This window comes from Rhinopithecus roxellana, chromosome 17 (assembly GCF_007565055.1).
Source record: "Rhinopithecus roxellana isolate Shanxi Qingling chromosome 17, ASM756505v1, whole genome shotgun sequence".
NCBI lineage: Eukaryota > Metazoa > Chordata > Mammalia > Primates > Cercopithecidae > Rhinopithecus > Rhinopithecus roxellana.
Genome location: NC_044565.1, coordinates 27097287 through 27115929, shown reverse-complemented (window position 1 = coordinate 27115929; position 18643 = coordinate 27097287). Strand labels below are relative to the sequence as shown.

Genomic DNA, 18643 nt, shown 5'->3' with positions numbered 1-18643 from the left:
AGAATAGGAAACAGGCAAAGTGAGGGTGCAGGAAGAAAGAGATTTGTGTGGATTATTTGGTTACTGTGACAAAGAGTTTGACATACCTATTTTGTGTTAAAAGAACAGACAATTCAATATTTTTATGTAGCTAGATAGTCCAGAACTTCCATGACTTCTGTACACTGAAGAAAATAATATATTTTGTCCATTTTGTTTTATGCCATATTACCTCATTTATGTCATTCATTAGTATGTCTGTAGAATGTAAATTGCTTTTGATTTATTATTTTTATTTTATTTATAAGAGTGAGACAGAGTTTCACTTTTGTGGCCCAGGCTGGAGTGCAGTGGCACGATCTTGGCTCACTGCAACCTCTGCCTCCTGGGTCCAAGCGATTCTCCTGCCTCAGCCTCCTGAATAGCTGGGATTACTGGCGCCCGCCACCATGCCTGGCTAATTTCTGTAGTTTGAGTAAGGACAGGGTTTCACCATGTTGGCTAGGCTGGTCTCAAACTCCTGACCTCAAGTGATCTTTCCTCCTCAGCCTTGCAAAGTGCTGGGATTACAGGCGTGAGCCACTGTGCCCGGCCTGTAGATTACTTTCAAAGGCATTGGTTTTTCTACATGTTTTTTTCTTGTTATACTTTTAAGGAATACAGCATTGTAAGACATACTGCATGTTTTTCTCATAATGGTTGTTTATTTTGAAACATCATGCACTATGGTGACTTGATGGGTTTTGTGGAGGATATTAAAGAGAGGATCTGTGAAAAAGGCACTGTTGTGAGTTGTGCTGTGTGCCCAGGCATAAGGAACTGATGTCTGCAGTCAGCCCAAGTTGACCTGGGATTGCCTTGCTTTTCGTTTTCCTAGTTTGTGCTTTTCTCACTAACTTCTCTTGTGACTGTGATGAAATGAGTTAGGGCTGAGTTGCTAATGATTTACCTGTGGACTAAGCTGGTTTGGGGGAGGAAATCTATGGATATAATCATTTTCCTTGGTGGTAAGCTTTTAGAGATACTTGAACTGATCCTTAGTTTGTTTATTTATTTGTTTGTTTGTTTTCAGATGGAGTCTCCCTCTGTCACCTAGGCTGGAGAGCAGTGGCACGATCTCAGCTCACTGCATCATCTGCCTCCATGGTTCAAGCCATTCTCATGCCTCAGCCTCCCAGGTAGGTAGGATTACAGGTGCACACCACCACACCCAGCTGACTTTTATATTTTTAGTAGAGATAAGCTTTCAGCATGTTGGCTAGGCTGGTCTCCAACTCCCGACCTCAGGCGATCCGCCTGCCTAGCCTCCCAAAGTGCTGCAATTACAGCTGTGAGCCACCACGCCCCGCCTGGAAGCATCATTTCTAAAACACAATTTCTTTCGTTCTTTTTTTTTTTTTTTTGAAGTGGAGTTTTGCTCTTATAACCCAGGCTGGGGTACAATGGCATGATCTTGGCTCAACGCAACCTTCACCTCTCAGGTTCAAGTGGTTCTCCTACCTTAGCCCCTCAAGTAGCTGGAATTTCAGGCATGTGACACCACGCCCAGCTAATTTTGTGTTTTTAATAGAGATGGGGTTTCTCCATGTTGGAAAGGCTTGTCTCACGCTCCTGACCTCAGGTGATCAGCCTACCTCGGCCTCCCAAAGTGCTGGGATTATAGGTGTAAGCCACCGTGCCTGGCCTCTAAAACATATTTCTAACATGTTTCTATTAAAAACTGTCAAGTGTCAACTATGCTCAAAATGTCAACAGAAAAAAGTGACTGAATATGATTTCACTTTCCTAGGGACCTTTCCTAGGGACACTGTATTCTAGCGCGTTTCCTTCCTAGTCCATTGATCTAAGCATTTGCTCAATCCAACTTCATTTTGCCCTATTCTGAATAGATTTCACTCTATTGTCCTGTGTTTTTTTTTTTTTTGTTCAAATTTAAAATATGTTTTTTTTCTTTTAAAATCATTTTGTCATTCTCCAGGGCATATCCCAAGGGGAAAGAGTAGGGGACTCTGACTTTCTGCTTTAATTAAAATGCCAAATTCCTTACCCTAGAATACCTGCCTCCTTATAACCCAGTACTCTCCATTTTCTCTTTCCTCGTAGTTTAGATAGGAATCTCCAAAACGTGGATATTACTTTTGTTTGTTTCTTTGTTTGCTTGTGACAGGGTCTAACCTTGTCACCCAGGCTAAAGTCCAGTGGTGTGAACATGGCTCACTGCAGCCTCAACCTCCGGGGCTCAAGCAGTCCTCTGATCCTCCCACCTCAGCCTCCTGAGTAGCTGGCATACGCCAACCCTGCCTGATTTTTTTAAAGTTTTTGTAGACATGGGGATCTTGCCATGTTGCCCAGACTGGTTGTGAACTCCCAGGCCCAAGCAGCCTCCCAAAGCATTGAGATTGCAGGCATGAGCTACCACACCCAACTGAATATTCAAAGCATCACTACACTTCCGTAAACATCACTAAATTTAAAATAGTAAAGTTGAAATATTAGTGAGGGAGATGGCCTCCCAAAGTGCTGAGATTACAAGTGTAAGCCACCATGCCTGGCTGAAGTATTATTTAAAACATCCCTAAATTTAAAATAGGAAAGTTGAAATATTAGTGGAGGGAGACTATTACAAATGAAACATGTCAGAACATATTGCTACTTTTCTATGCTACTTCGGGTTCTTCTCTGTTTCTGTTGAAATGAACACTCTCAGAAAGTCTCTCATTTCATTTTCTATATGTATACCCTTTAAGACTCAGTATTAGAAAAGGACCAGAAAGAATAACCGGTTTATTATCCTAATGTAACTGATGGGGAGACAGATTCCGTGATGGAATACAAGTTATCTAAAGTCACACAGCTAGTAAATGTCAAAGCCAAAACTGAAATGAGGTCTCCAGATTTCTACTTCAAGAGTTTCCCGGTTATTCGAAGCTGTTTGGGACTATAGGGGGAAAGAAATCTAAATTTAGGGGGAAAGAAATCTCATGAAAACCTTTTTAAAAAGTTTCTTTCTGGCCGGGCACGGTGGCTCAAGCCTGTAATCCCAGCACTTTGGGAGGCCGAGACGGGCGGATCACGAGGTCAGGAGGTCGAGACCATCCTGGCTAACACGGTGAAACCCCGTCTCTACTAAAAAAAATACAAAAAACTAGCCGGGCGAGTTGGCGGGCGCCTGTCGTCCCAGCTACTCCGGAGGCTGAGGCAGGAGAATGGCGTAAACCCGGGAGGCGGAGCTTGCAGTGAGCTGAGATCCGGCCACTGCACTCCAGCAGGGGCGACAGAGCAAGACTCCGTCTCAAAAAAAATAAAAATAAAAAAATAAAATAAAATAAAATAAATAAAAAGTTTCTTTCTTTACCTGACATGGTCAGAGAAGAAGAAACATCAACCGCAGATACAAAGGATGAAGAGACGATACTAGCGGATGTCTGGGTGGCTCAAGCCAACCAGTGCATGTGTCCAGTATGAAGACCACTGGTCACCGGTCACTGGTCACTGGCCACTTGCGATGATAGAAATTTACAGGCCACTCCCAGCAAACCCCAAGATTCTACCAGGTACTGGTAGGTTTGGTGGGAGAATGATGTCACGAAGCAGGCAGTTTAAAGGTCTGCGATAGCCAATAGGGAGGTCAGATGCCCAACAAGACAGGATTGGCTGGCAGAGGTGGTAGGAAAGCTGTAACAGCACTAAGTGGCTGAGCTCTGGGGAGGTGAAATTTGCAAGACAGACGTGATAGTCCCACTTTTCCCCAGGCTCTCATGTTAGGGAGATCATCTGAATGTTTCTCATAAATGTTCACTCATATAATTAACTAACATGTATATTTTATATGTTATATTTCATATTATATAATGCTAGGCATTTATAATTATATAGTACATACACAGTATCCTTGGGGAAAAAGGAAAGGGACGTCTAAGTTGAGCAATTACAGTTGTTCTAAAACCATTTCAGTGAATCTGATGAATGAATTTACTGCCCCTTTTTTGTTTGTTTGTTTGTTTTTTGAGACAGAGTCTCGCTCTGTTGCCCAGGCTGAAGTGCAGTGAAGCAAGCTCCACCTCCTGGGTTCACGCCATTCTCCTGCCTCAGCCTCCTGAGTAGCTGGGAGTACAGGCGCCCACCACTTCGCCGGCTATTCTTTTGTAATTTTAGAAGAGACAGGGTTTCACCGTGTTAGCCAGGATCGTCTCGATCTCCTGACCTCGTGATCCGCCTGACTCACCCACCCAAAATGCTGGGATTACAGGCGGGAGCCACTGTGCCCAGCCCTACTGCCGCTTTTACGGGCCAAAGGAAGGGATTAAAGAGCCCTCTTTTGTAATTTGGTGGAGGAGCAAAGTTCGTTGACTGCTCCTTGTAGGAAATGATGTGGTCCAAGAGTCTTCTCTTTTAGTTTCTTCTCCTTGAATCCTACCTTCTTTGGGCTGGGCCAGGTTGAACTTGGATCTCTCTTCTGCTCTCCTTTTTTTTTTTTTTTTTTTTTTTTTGAGACGGAGTCTCGCTCTGTCGCCCAGGCTGGAGTGCAGTGGCCGATCTCAGCTCACTGCAAGCTCCGCCTCCCGGGTTCACGCCATTCTCCTGCCTCAGCCTCCCGAGTAGCTGGGACTACAGGCGCCCGCCAGGTCGCCCGGCTAGCTTTTTGTATTTTTAGTAGAGACGGGGTTTCACCATGTTAGCCAGGATGGTCTTGATCTCCCGACCTCGTGATCCGCCCGTCTCGGCCTCCCAAAGTGCTGGGATTACAGGCTTGAGCCACCGCGCCCGGCCTGCTCTCCTTTTTTAACGCCTTGATTTTAGGCATTGTTTCTGGGCCGAGCCTCGATCTTGCATTTTTATACTCGTGGATATTACTTCTTGTCAACTTCCAGAGCAGGAGTCTTCTTTTCAGTGTCCTACACTCTAGCCTGGGCGACACAGTGAGACCCTCTCTAAAAAAAGAAAAAAAGGTGCTCCAATGTGCTCTCAAGACACTACAGCAGATTCGTCTGGGTGCAGGTGGGTATTTTAAATTCGTGAAGGATTCGTAGTAATACCTAACATCTGTTAGATATTGTATGAGCTTCTGGCTAGTAGGTATAGTTCACAGTTTCAACATCAGGTCATGCCACATTCCTTTCAGTGATACTGTATCTTTGTGAAGCTGGGTTTTTGACAAGTGACCTATGCAAATCAGTGTGGAATGGGAAGTGATGCTGATAGTGTCCAACTTGATTCTAAGGTTTGAGACGTGCAGTACCCAACTGGCATACATATCCCATTAGCAAGTGATTGTGGCTAAGAGTAAGGTTTTCTTTTAACTTAATTATTTTTCAGATGGCACCTTACTTGTTAGAGCATTGTATGAGTTTCTAGTGCCTGCTCTAACAAATCACTACAAATGACTTCAAAGTTTCCTGCCCCAAGCAACTGAAAAAATGGCATTACCATGAACTGAGATAAAGAAAATTGTGTATGAACCAGGTTTTTTTTGTGGGGGGAGGAAGGCAGACGGGAGATTCAATTTTATACATGTTTAGGAAAGAAGATACAAAGAGAAAGAAATGATACACATTCTGACCAGGGCCTTTCTCCAGATTGTCCACCCATGAGCCTTTGAGGCTGTTGTGTTTTGACTTCTTACTCAAAATATGAACTGAGCAAGTACAGAGGTGCCATGTTAGAGAGAAGAGACTCAGCAAGCCTTGTCTGACTCAGAGTCTTAACTAGTTTGGGGCAAATGGAGCTCTACTTAAGGGAACAGAGAACTACGGGGTTCCTATGTTTAAAATAATTATGTCAAAAGATTGAGCAGGATTTTAGAAAGATGCAGGCAGCAGTGTTGTTTTGAATCTCCTCAAATCCTCTCATGGAAATAGATCAAACCAAACAAAAAACCCATGAGTAGCTTGTACCACCAAACTAGATGACAGTTTTCCCTATGAACCCCAAAACAAGAGGGTGGGGCAAACCATCATCAGTGGTCACCAGACTGGCCTGGTATGGCATCCACACAGGAGGCAGTGGCAGACAGGATGCCCTCAAACTGCCAGCAGAAGTTCACTGGAAAGTACCAAGGGCCAAGGTGAGAACAGCAGCTGAAACTCTGAGGGTTTTTTTTGCCCAGCCACAAAGTGAGTAAGTACAAGGGACCTGTGATAGACTCTGAATCGGTGAAGCAGTCTAGTCCCTTCCCACTCTTGAGACCGAGCAGCCAGAGCTCCTTTCCAGGATGCGGCCCCACACAGAGGACAAACTACTGGGAGGAACAACAGATACAAAGGATAAAAATCAAGGAGGGAAACAGAGCTGGGAAATCTCAAAAAGCAAACCATCATGTCATTTGATACTACATTTTTAAAAAAGAGAAGTTTGGGGAAGTTTTAGAAAAGTTATCCTTAACACCTCCTTTTCAAAGTACAGAAAAATCAATTTCATCTAAAAATGAATAACAGAAAAGGATTGTAGTCAAGTCCCATACAAAGGTATTATAAGAAAAAAGAGAATAAGCAGCAGAACAGCATCCTCTCAGATAATAAAAGCAAGTCAGAAAAGATAGGCCCACAAGCTGATCCAAAGAGTAACCTGCTATTTCAGAACTAGCTAAAAGACATTAGGAAAAAACAATGCAAAAGATGAAAGGACCATAGGGGGCAGGAAGGGAAGTTACTGGATGAGTACTGTACAGAGTTTTTGTTTGGGATGATGAAAAAGTTCTAGAGATGGGTAGAGGTAATGGTGGAACAACAGTGTGAATCTACTTAATGCCACTGAATTGTACACTTAAAATGGTTAAAATGGCAAATTTTACATTATGTGTATTTTACTGCAATAAAAAGGGGGAGAGAACATATAAATCAAAATTAGGTGAGATGGTAGAACTCAGAACAGAATTAAAAACAAAAGAAAAACTTCAGAAAAGAAGACTAAACTAAAAAGAACACAAGAATGAACAGGCTGGGCATGGTGGCTACATTTTAAAAAACACCTGTAATCCCAGCACTTTGGGAGGCCGAGGTGGGCGGATCAGTTGAGGTCAGGAGTTGAAGACCAGCTTGGCCAACGTGGCAAAACCCTGTCTCTACTAAAAATACAAAAATTAGGCCTGGTGCGGTGGCTCACACCTGTAATCCCAGCACTTTGGGAAGCCAAGGCGGGTGGATCACCTGAGGTCAGGAGATTGAGACCAGCCTGACCAACATGGCAAAACCCCGTCTCTACTAAAAATACAAAATTAGCCAGGCCTGGTGGCGCATGCCCGCAATCCCAGCTACTCGGGAGACAGAGGCAGGAGGATCGCTTGAACTCAGGAGGCAGAGGTTGTGGTGAGCCGAGATCACGCCATTGCTCTCCAGCCTGGGCAACAAGATCGAAAGTCGGTTTCAGGAAAAAAAAAAAAAAAAAAAAAAGAAAGAAAAAAATTAGACAGGCATGGTGATGTGCGCTTGTAATCTCAGCTACTCAGGAGGCTGAGGCATGAGAATCACTTGAACCCAGGAGGTGAAATTTGCTGTGAACCGAGGTGGCACCAGTGCACTCTAGCCTAGTGACAGAGCGAGAGTCTGCCTCAAAAAAAAAAAAAAGAAAAAGAAAAAAAAAAAGAATTAACATAATGGATAATGCCTTTAAAAAAGAAGGAATTTTTAAAAATCAAAAAGAAAATAAAAAGGATTCTAGAGAAATGGCAAATATAAAAGATAGGCAAAAATGTCAGGACAGTTCTGAAAAGAGTAATGCAAACACATAGAAACACAGTATATCATAAAAGTGACATTTCACATCAATGGGACAGATTATTCAGTAAATCGTAATAGGTACATGTTGGGGTAAAAATAATTTATCTGGAAGAATCCTTAAAGTGGCAAAAGTAGATGCCTCTAAGGGAGGGAGTAGGTGGTGGCTAGGAAACTTGGGGAAAGGGTGAATTTCCATTGCTACCATTTTGTGTCTTTTTAATGTTCTATCATGTGAATCTATTACCTTTGAAGTCTAAAATGCCTGTGTTCAAATCCGAACTATTGCTAGCAGTTGCTAGCTAGCTCTTAATCTTGGGCAAATTCTTCAGATTCTCTACCTCCTTATCTGTGAAATGGGGTGAATAACTTAGCGAGGTGCTACCAGGCACAGAATAAACTCTCAATAAATATAAATTGCTGGTGGAAACAACCCAAATGTCTAGTAACGGATGAATGGATAAGCCAAGGTGGTGTAGTCATACAATAAGAATAGTATGCAGTATGAAAAGGAATAAAGTTCAGATACACACTACAGCATATAGATAAACCTTTAAAACATAGTACTAAATGAAGCCAGATACCAAAGGTCACATGTTGTATGATTCCATTTATATGAAATGTCCAGAAAAGGTAAATCCAGAGATTGGTGTTTGCCTGGTGCCAGAGGGAGGAGGGAATGAGGAGTGACCGCTAATGGGTAGAGGGTTTTCTTGCAGGGGATGATGAAAAGTTAATGCAGATAGTTGTAATGATTGTACAACCTTGTGAACATCCTAAATGCCACTGAATTGTACGATTTTTGTTTTTTGTTTTGAGACTGAGTCTTGCTCTGTTACCCAGGCTGGAGTGCAGTGGCACGATCTCGGCTCACTGCAACCTCCCCCTCCCAAGTTCAAGCGATTCTTGTGCCTCAGCCTCCTGAGTAGCTGGGATTACAGGCACACACCACCACGCCAGGCTAATTTTCGTATTTTTATTAGAGACGGGGTTTCACCATGTTGGCCCGGCTGGTCTCGAACTCCTGAGCTCAGTGATCTGCCTGCCTCAGCCTCCCAAAGTGCTGGGAATACAGCCCGCTCCCGGCCGCATCGTACGGATTTTGAATGGTGAATTTTATGTTAGGTGAATTATATATCAGAAACTAATTTTTTTTAAAGTGAATTACGGATTTTCCCATGGTGACCATCCACTGCCCCCATCTTCCCTTCCCCCACCCATTCCTCTCCTGCCCTCCCCCCAGCGCCCCCAACCCTTTTTGCCTCCCCCTGTGCCTGGCAAGGGGGGCCCCCCTCCCCCTAAGGAGCGGCTCTGGACAGCTGGGCGCCTGCGTCTTGCGGGTTTCGGAGGGGGACCCAGGGCGCACGCGCGCCCACCACTCATCCTGTGAAAATGGACGCTCCAAGCCATTTTTTCTCGTGTCCCTTCAGTTAATGGTGATGGCCGAGAAGATTGCACGTGCTGGAATGGGTGGAGGAGGATCTGGCTGGCCTCTTAGAAGTCCCTCCAGAAGCTTGATTTCCTCTGCCTGTAACCTCTGGATGCTGTGGTCTGAAAGCCAGGCTGGCTGCCTGCAGGCGCTTGCAAACGCTGCTGACTTCGGAGACCCACAGGCCTTCCCCCTTTGCATGCAGAGTGACCCAAGCCCATTGCTGAACCTCACTAGTAAAGTGGCATAGTGTTACTGGTCTTGTGTGTTGTTGTGAAGGTGAACTGAAGTAGTGCGTCTCACTGCCCCGTGCATAGGTGTTGGTTGAAGAAATGGAGATCCATACTCTGGGGTCTGTCCTGGGCCAGCTTCATGCTGCTGCAGTTCACTTGGCTGGGCCCCAGGTTATCAGCTGCACCTTGGAGAACTGTGAGCCCTTGCCATTCCCCTGGTAGATTTCCCCTATGTTTTGTACTCACTTTCCCAACTGTGATCATGTGTGTATAAGGTAACCCAAACCTGTTGATGAGTCCTGAATCTTGTTTTCTAAAATACCTATCTGCTAGGCTATGAGACATAAGGCCATCATCCATGGGAGACTTTGTACATTTATTTTGGTCCACCCAGCCTCATCTTCTGCCATCTTCAACTTATATCCAAATTTTATTCTTTTAGTCCTAACCTCAGATTTTGCATCTTACTTCTGCCATTTTCCCCATTTCTGATTCCTTGTATAAGCCCATAAAATCTCTCCCCATTTGACCTTCTCAGTCCTGGACCATGGTCCTTCCTGTTTCCTCAGTTCTTATCCTTTTCTGTCTATTCTCCCATCCAACTTTTAGTTCCTTCTTCTTTTTTTTTTTTTTTTTGAGATAGAGTCTCCCTCTGTTGTCCAGGCTGGAGTGTAATGGCATGATCTCGGCTCGCTTCAACCTCCACCACCCGGGTTCAAGGGATTCTCCTGCCTCAGCCTCCTGAGAAGCTGGGATTACAGGCACCCGCCACCACACCCAGCTAAATTTTTGTATTTTTAGTTTTTAGTTTGTATTTTTGTATTTGTAGTTTCACCATGTTGGCCAGGCTGGTCTCGAACTCCTGAACTCAGGTGATCCACCCACCTCGGCCTCCCAAAGTGCTGGGATTATAGGAATGAGCCACCGCACCTGGCCATAGTTCCTTCTTTCTAATGTAACCTTTGATCCCCACCCCCACACCAAAGAAAACTCGCAGTCAACAGCATCTCAAAACTGAAAAGGCCTCTTTATTACTTATCTATTAATTCTATTACATTTCTTTATTATGTTTTAAAAATATATCAGAATAAATAAATTAGTCTCTATCTATATATGTGGAAAACCAGCGGTATCCAACGTAAAACCAACAATCTCAGCTCTTAGATTGTGTAGCCGTAGTATTCAGCAATTTCCATATCTCTTTCCCTTTCAATGAAAAACTGCACTTTCCCCCGAAAGGTGTATTTGGCAGCATTCTCACGCTCTTGTTGAGCCTTTCTCTTCATGGCCTCACGCTCTGGCCTCTGCTCTTCTGTGATAGGCGTTGACATTACTGGCTCAGGAACAGTGGGTTTCCTGCATGGACGGGGTTGGAAGCTGAAGTCTTGGATTAGAAATTGATTTTGAGGCTTGGGCAGGGACTGGAGATTGGTCACAGCAGTGGAAACAGGCTCCCGCTGCAGAGAAGAACAAGATGATGTTTTGCAGAGTGATGGCCTAGAAACTGCAGATTGAGGGACAGTAGGCTGGGTAGGGTTGGCTGAACCAGGTTGGGTTGCTTTGGTCAAAATTGGCTGAGCTGGTGTGGCAGGACCTGGCAAAGATGTGTTGGTAGGAGCTGCTCGGGATGGATTGACTGCAGTCGACTGAGCTGAGTCAGTAGAATCAGGTTGAGCAGGGTAAGCCACAGCAGGCCTACGTGAGGCCGGAGGGTTTGGCCGCCGAGAAACAGGTCAAGCTTGAGGTTTGTCCAGGGCCAGAAAGGGCAAAGGTACCAACTTGACCTTCCCAGGTGGTGGCAACTCAGAGTGGGATGGAGATGGACACTCTTTTTCAGCACTACCATCTAGTTTCTGGGCCTTGACTTGAATTTTCTCCGGGCCTTTACCCTCACGTTGGGTATGCAGCCATGGTTTGAGAGCTGGGAATGGCTGGTGGTTTTGGGTGTTGCTTGAGCTTCCCAGGGTCCTGGAGGAAGAGAATCCAGTTTTCTTATCGATCTTTTTCCCGAGTGCATGGAAAACTTGCACGGACTCCAGCATGTGCATGCCCAGGGAGCTTCGGGGCTTTTTAAAGATCTCTTGGCTAAGCTCAGGTTGATTTTTCTTCCGTTTCATGTTGGGAATGGTTTGCTTCTCTTCTACCTTAACTTTGTTTCCTGACTGCTTACTCTCTTCAGATTTCTTGGAGCTGTTTTTTCTGTTCCCTTTGGTCTTTTCCTGCCCATGGCTCTTAGTTTTGCTGATCCTGCTGGATGCAGCTTTGTGAGGTTTGTTGCTAGAATGCTTGGCCTTGTTCACAGAGGCACTGTCACTGACTGTAGCACTGCAAACAACCACTTCTCCCTCTAATAGGCACTCTGGGATCTTTGGCTGGATTTTGGCCTTCGGAGCACCCCGGATAGGCTCAGAAGCTTTATGCTTATTCTCCCTGACTTGATCAGAGTGACCCTTTATGACACATGACTTTTCCTGCACCTGATTTACCTTGATGGCACTGGTATCTTTGGCTTTCTTTGTTGAGGGCCCTTTGGGTAGGTCAAGGTCCTGTAAGGAACTGAAGAGTGGGGGGAGGTAAGTATCCTCCACCAATGTAGTGATGTCTGCCAAATCACTGCTAGACTCAATCCCATTTTCAAATATCCCTTGGTCCTCAAGACTCAGGCTGTTATTTCTTTGATCGGCATTTTCAGAACCAGGCTGCTCCTCTTGGCCAAGAGGATCAATGCAGGCCAGAAGTGGGTGAATATCAGGGATGTCTAAAGGAAGTAGTGGAGGATCTTGATTTCCTATTAGGATCTGGTAGACATCTAGAGGCTTTGAAAGGTTGGTTTTAATCTCATCCAAATTCTCATTCTCATTTTTTTCCTGGCTTGGAACTGGAGACAGTGTCAAGAGATTAGTGGGACTCTGGACTGGAGTTATCATTGAAATGTCCCCAAGCTCAGGTGATGGGTTACTCTCAAGTATCTGGGTATTTCTGCTACTGAAGGACTTGGAGAATTCTTGAGTTTGTGGCGGACAAAATGTCTTGCTTGGAGATTGCAATCCCAGGGAAGTATCCATCCCCAGGGAAGTTTCCATCGCTACAAAGGAATCAAGGAAGAAGTCAGTCCCTGGGAAGTGAGATGCTCCCCCCACACACCAGTGCGACACTCAGATACCTTTCCAACATGGGCAAGGCATTTCTACTAGCTCTTCTTAAGGACCATGGACAAGACCCTGTATTAGGAGATTGGCAGTGACTGTTCTCTTACTGGTTATCATTTGATGTGATTGTTTCTTGGTTTTCTTTGCATTTCACAGAGTTGTTGTAAGTCAAAAGTGAACGCGATTTTTAAAATAGGAGATGTTTTGTAAAGCCTCACATTCTTATAGGGTCCTTTCCATTCTCTCCACTCTCCTGAGAGAATAAGAACACTTTCCACCATGGACTAGGGGAAAGAATGGAGCCCTTCCTCATGAAATATATAAGCAAGCACAGATTCTGAGCCTGTTTGTTTTGGAGAGGATCTGTCAACACAAGGTCTTAAATCCTATTGTAAGTTAAGGAAAATCAAAATGTCACTGCCAAAATAAGAGTTCTGAAGTACCTTCCAAAGAGACTAAAGTAATAGATTAAGGAAGGACGTTACAGCGTGGTAGTGCGGGGGAAGTGATCGGTCAGGGCACTAAACAATGTATCCCTGAGTATGCTCTTGGGACTCTCTTACATGTAGCATAGATGGCCATTACAGTGTTCCACTTTCCCACCTGTAAGGTGTTCTCATATAGAGTCTGCAAATGGAGAGCACTGCCCAAGAATAGTGATTGAAGTCTCAGGACTTAAATTCTACCTATCCGTGGACTCAACACACAGCTACAGATTTGACCCTCCTTTTCAATGCTGACATTATTCCTCTCCTTTCTTGCTGTTTGTACTCACCTTGAACACTGGTTTCTGTGATGGGTTGAGTAGACACAGAGTAATACATCCCAGAAGTAGAGACTGGTGGTAGGACATTTGTGGGCTGAACCTCCTTTAGCACCATCACCATTTCTGGTTGATGGGCAGAAGCCCTATATCCTGTGTATGACACAGAGCCATAGGATTGCAGGCAGGATAGTTGAGGTCCCAGTGTGCCTTGATGATAGTAATAGACCTGACTTCCTATCTGATAGGGAAGTGACAGGCTATGGCCCTGCTGATTTGGAATTTGAGTTAGTGTCCCCTGAACAAGGCTGGCAGATAGTGACGGATACAGAGGGACCACAGTATTGGTATCTGAAGTTTTATCATACTGGGCTGTCATAGACATGGAAGAGACAGCTGTGTTCTGGTCAATGAGAGTCACAGTGAAGTCCCTGAGTGAGGATGACTTCTTTGCTGTGCTTGCTGTACTATCCCACTCAAAACTGCCTGGATAAGAGGCAGCTGAAGTATAGATATGGCTCTGGCCAGTAAGCCCAGACAACATAGTTGTGCTAGATTGTTGATAAAGGTAGGCACTGCCCATGATTGGCTGGAAGGAGGTGCCAGAGGCTGATGGCTGTAGCCATGCTGAGCTGATGACTGGAGCAGAGGCTCTGGAGAAGTTGGAGATGCTTCCTGTTAAGGAAGCCGCATTGCTCACCACAGGAAGAGAGAGCTGCAGAGAATTTGCAGTTCCAGGTAAAGACGTATTTTGGAAATCTTCTGTAGGAAACAAGAGAGAGATGAAAAAAACTGATGAGATTGAAAAATTCTCACCTTATTTGAAGAACAGCATTATCTTAAGGTTGTTGCAATCAGGAAGCCTCTAATACCAATACTCACTGAGATACCAAAAGCCAAACAGTTTATGATGGCCATGAGTGCCGAGGCAGTTTGGTCCTCTTCTGATGAACTGCCTTTGTGTCCAACTTGGACACAGATGTGAAGACCCACGTGGTCTGGGTTCGTACATGATTTCCTAGGCTAGAAGCAACCTTCTCCCTTCCCTATCTTTCCCTTGAATCTGGGTTAGTATAGACTCATAACTATTTCCTAGAATTGGAGCATTTTAGAACTAGAAGGTCCTTAGAGATGTTCTAACATTTCATGAGTCTGAGAGAGGTCAGAATGACCTGTTTAAGTTTTACCATTATGTTAATATCATTACCAGTTTACAGAATCTGACTTCCTTTCCAGGAGTCTTTTCTCTGAGCATCGACCAGAAACTAGGAAATCAGAACTTTTAATATGGCATTTTTTTTGGTCTACTAGAATACAGTAGAGCTATTACCTTTATAATCCTTAGTGTCACATTTTGCTTCTGCAGGTCATGTGACATGTCCCAGACTTTATATTTAACCTAGGTCATTGGTAAATCTAAAAGGTCATTTTTTGCCCTCTTCAAGCCTGGCTTTTTATCATAAGTCAAAATAACTACCTGATAGAAATGCTTTTTTCTTTTCTTTCATTGAGACAGAGTCTTACTCTGTCACGCAGGCTGCAGTGCAGTGGCTTGATCTCAGTTCACTGCAACCTCTGCCTCCTGGGCTCAAGCAATTCTCATGCCTCAGTCTCCTGAGTAGCTGGGATTATAGGTGCATGCCACTGTGCCTGGCTAATTTTTTGCATTTTTAATAGAGAGGAGGTTTTGCCATGTTTGCCAGGCTGGTCTGGAACCACTGGCATCAGATTATCTGCCTGCCTCGGTCTTCCAAAGTGCTAGGATTACAGGCGTGAGCCACAATGCCTGGCCAAGAAATGCTTTTTGAAAGAAAAAAGCTAGTTAAGCTCTGAGCTTCAGGCTGCTTGTCTATAAAGTAGTTATAAAATAATAACAGTGATAATTCATATATGAATAAAAGTGATAGATTACATATGACTTATAATGAGGAAGATATAGTAAGTTCTGAAAAAACAGACAAAATAATTAAAAACATAAAATCATGGAATTAAAGCAATATATAGATATTAATGAAAACTGGGGTATATAGCTAGCAGCAGACTGTAGTAAATTACTAACTAAAGCTGCTACCATACATGCAACATTAGGAAACTGAATAGTATCTACTTTTTCTAAATGAATACTATTAACCAAGAAATAGCCCGTAATAGAACGAATGAATTTCTAACCAGCATATATAGATAAAGAGACTGTATCAGCAAAAAGTGTGTAATAAGCAGAAAAACGCAGTAAATGTGAATGTAAAATAGCCATAATATATGTGGATATTTCAATAAAAACTGGTACAAAATAGAATGCAAAAAATAAGTGAAGGAATTCCATTTTTACACTCATTCATATTTCTATGACTATTACCCAGCAAATGACAGATATTAATCTTAGTAGAAGACTTAAATTATTGTAGCCACATAACAAGCAGAAAAAAATCCTTAAACAGTATCATGAGAGCTGTAATATTTATCCTCAAAACCTAGATTATAATCGTCTCCAACATCCAGGAAAATGACATCCCCATAGCTTAAAAAAAACAACTGCTAGAATCCAATTAAAAAATGTTTTGAATGTAGGAAAGTTCAAAGGACTCCAGAAAATTTGATTTAGATAGATATGGAATTAGAGATATGTGGCTGATATGTGGCTTGACTTTTTATTCTTAGGTCTAAAAGCAGTTCATTGCAAATCAGTATGTACTCTGTTTTTGGAAAAAAGTATTAAGATAAAAAAAGCAGCTTTTACTAGAAATCTACTTTTCACACAAAGGTATTGCTTGTCTGATGCAAGTAATGATACATTCTTTTCTCAGAAACTTACTTTTATTATTAATAGGAGAAACATCCATATAATTTAAAAATTAGAAACAGCACACTGCAAATTACATGTCCTCCAGCTCTCTAGGTAACCACTTACTCGTTTCTTGTTTGTAGGAAGCATCATATCTTTTCTTTTGAGATGGAGTCTTGCTCTGTCGTATAGACTGGAGTACAGTGGCAAGATCTCAGCTCACTGCAACCTCTGCCTCCCGGGTTCCAGAGATTCTCCTGCCTAAGCCTCCCGAGTAGCTGGGATTACAGGCGCCTGTCACCACACCCAGTTAATTTTTGTATTTTTAGTAGAGATGGGGTTCCACCATGTTGGCCAGGCTGATCTCGAACTCCCAACCTCAGGTGATCCACCTGCCTCAGCCTCCCAAAGTGCTGGGATTACAGGTGTGAGCCACCGAGCCTGGCCTGGAGGCATCATTTCTAAAACATATATATATGTGTGTGTGTGTGTGTAGATATATATAATGTTTACATATATTTTTTTTTGAGAGAGTTTCGCTCTTGTTGCCCATGCTGGAGTGCAATGGCATGATCTCGGCTCACCGCCTCCCAGGTTCAATTGATTCTCGTGCCTCAGCCTCCCAAGTAGCTGGGATTACATGCAGGCGCCACCATGCCTGGCTAATTTTGTATTTTTAGTAGAGACAAGATTTCTCCATGTTGGTCAGGCTTGTCTCACACTCCTGACCTCAGGTGATCAGCCCACCTCGGCCTCCCAAAGTGCTGGGATTACAGGTGTGAGCCATCCTGCCCGGACTTTAAAACATATTTCTACAATGTTTATATTAAAAACTGTCAAGTGTCATCTATGTTCAAGAAGGCAACAGAAAAAAAACAACTGAATGTGACTTCTGATAAGCTGCTTTTCCTAGGGACACTCTATTCTAGCCTGTTTCCTTCCTAGGTCATTGATAAAAGCATTCGCTAAAACGAACTTCATTTTGCCCTATCTTGAATAGATTTCACTCTGTTGTCCTTCTGCTTCTTTTTTTTTTTTCAAATTTAAAATATATTTTTTTCTTTTAAAATCATTTTGTCATTCTCCAGGGTATATCCCAAGGGGAAAGAGTAGGGGACCCTTTCTGCTTTAATTAAAATCCCAAATTCCTTACCCAAGAATACCTGCCTCCTTATAACCCAGTACTCTTCATTTTCTCTTTCCACCTAGTTTAGATAGGAATCTCCAAAACGTGGATATTACTTTTGTTTGTTTGTTTGCTTGTGACAGGCTCTCAATTTGTCACCCAGGCTGAAGTCCAGCGGTGTGAACATGGCTCACTGCAGCCTCAACCTCCTGGGCTCAAGCAGTCCTCTGATCCTCCCACCTCAGCCTCCTGAGTAGCTGGCATGCCCCCAACCCTGCCTGATTTTTTAAAAGTTTTTGTAGACATGGGGGTCTTGCCATGTTGCCCAGACTGGTTGTGAACTCCCAGGCCCAAGCGATCCTCCCACCTCAGCCTCCCAAAGCATTGAGATTTCAGGCATGAGCTACCACGCCCAACTGAATATTCAAAGCATCACTACACATCCGTAACATCACTAAATTTAAAATAGTAAAGTTGAAATATTAGTGAGGGAGATGGCCTCCCAAAGTGCTGAGATTACAGGTGTGAGCCACCGTGCCTGGCTGAATATTATTTAAAACATCACTTAACATCACTAAATTTAAAATAGGAAAGTTGAAATATTAGTGGAGGGAGATTACTACAAATGAAACATCTCAGAACATATTGCTGCTTTTCTATGCCACTTCGAGTTTTTCTCTGTTTCTGTTGAAATGAACACTCTGAGAAAGTCTCTGATTTCATTTTCTATACGTATACCCGTAAAGACTCAGTGTTGGAAAAGAAAAGGGCGAGAGGGAATAACCAACTTATTATCCTAATGTAACAGATGAGGAAACAGATTTCGTGAGAGAATAAGTTATCTAAAGTCACACAGCTAGTAAATGTCAAAGCCAAAACTGAAATGAGGTCTCTAGATTTCTACTTCAAGAGATTCCCTGTTATTCCAAGCTGTTTGGGGCCACTCAGGGGGAAAGAAATCTAAATTTACGGGGAAGGAAATCTCATGAAAACATTTTTAAAATGTTTCTTTCTTTACCTGACATGGTCAGAGAAGAAGAAACATCAACCGCAGATACAAAGGATGAAGAGACGATACTAGCGGATGTCTCGGTGGCTGAAGCCAACCAGTGCATGTGTCCAGTATGAAGAGCACTGGTCACCGGTCACTGGTCACTGGCCACTTGCGATGATACAAATTTACAGGCCACTCCCAGCAAACCCCAAGATTCTACCAGGTGCTGGTAGGTTTGGTGGGAGAATGATGTCACAAAGCAGGCAGTTTAAAGGTCTGCGATAGCCAATAGGGAGGTCGGATGCCCAACAAGACAGGATTGGCTGGCAGAGGTGGTAGGAAAGCTATAACAGCTCTAAGTGGCTGAGCTCTGGGGAGGTGAAATCTGCAAGACAGACGTGATAGTCCCACTTTCCCCCAGTCTGTCATGTTAGGGAGATCATCTGAATGTTTCTCATAAATGTTCAGTCATATAA

General features: G+C 43.5%; 1 protein-coding gene across 1 annotated transcript; it reads right to left on the bottom strand.

Annotated features, from left to right (window-relative positions):
• Nucleotides 1–10513: 10513 nt before the first annotated feature.
• LOC104674838 (uncharacterized protein C2orf78) lies at nucleotides 10514–18288 on the bottom strand. Its single transcript, XM_030921818.1, is given in 3 exon segments — nucleotides 10514–12438; nucleotides 13278–14027; nucleotides 18192–18288. Coding segments are annotated over 3 exon segments (2772 nt in total).
• Nucleotides 18289–18643: the final 355 nt, after the last annotated feature.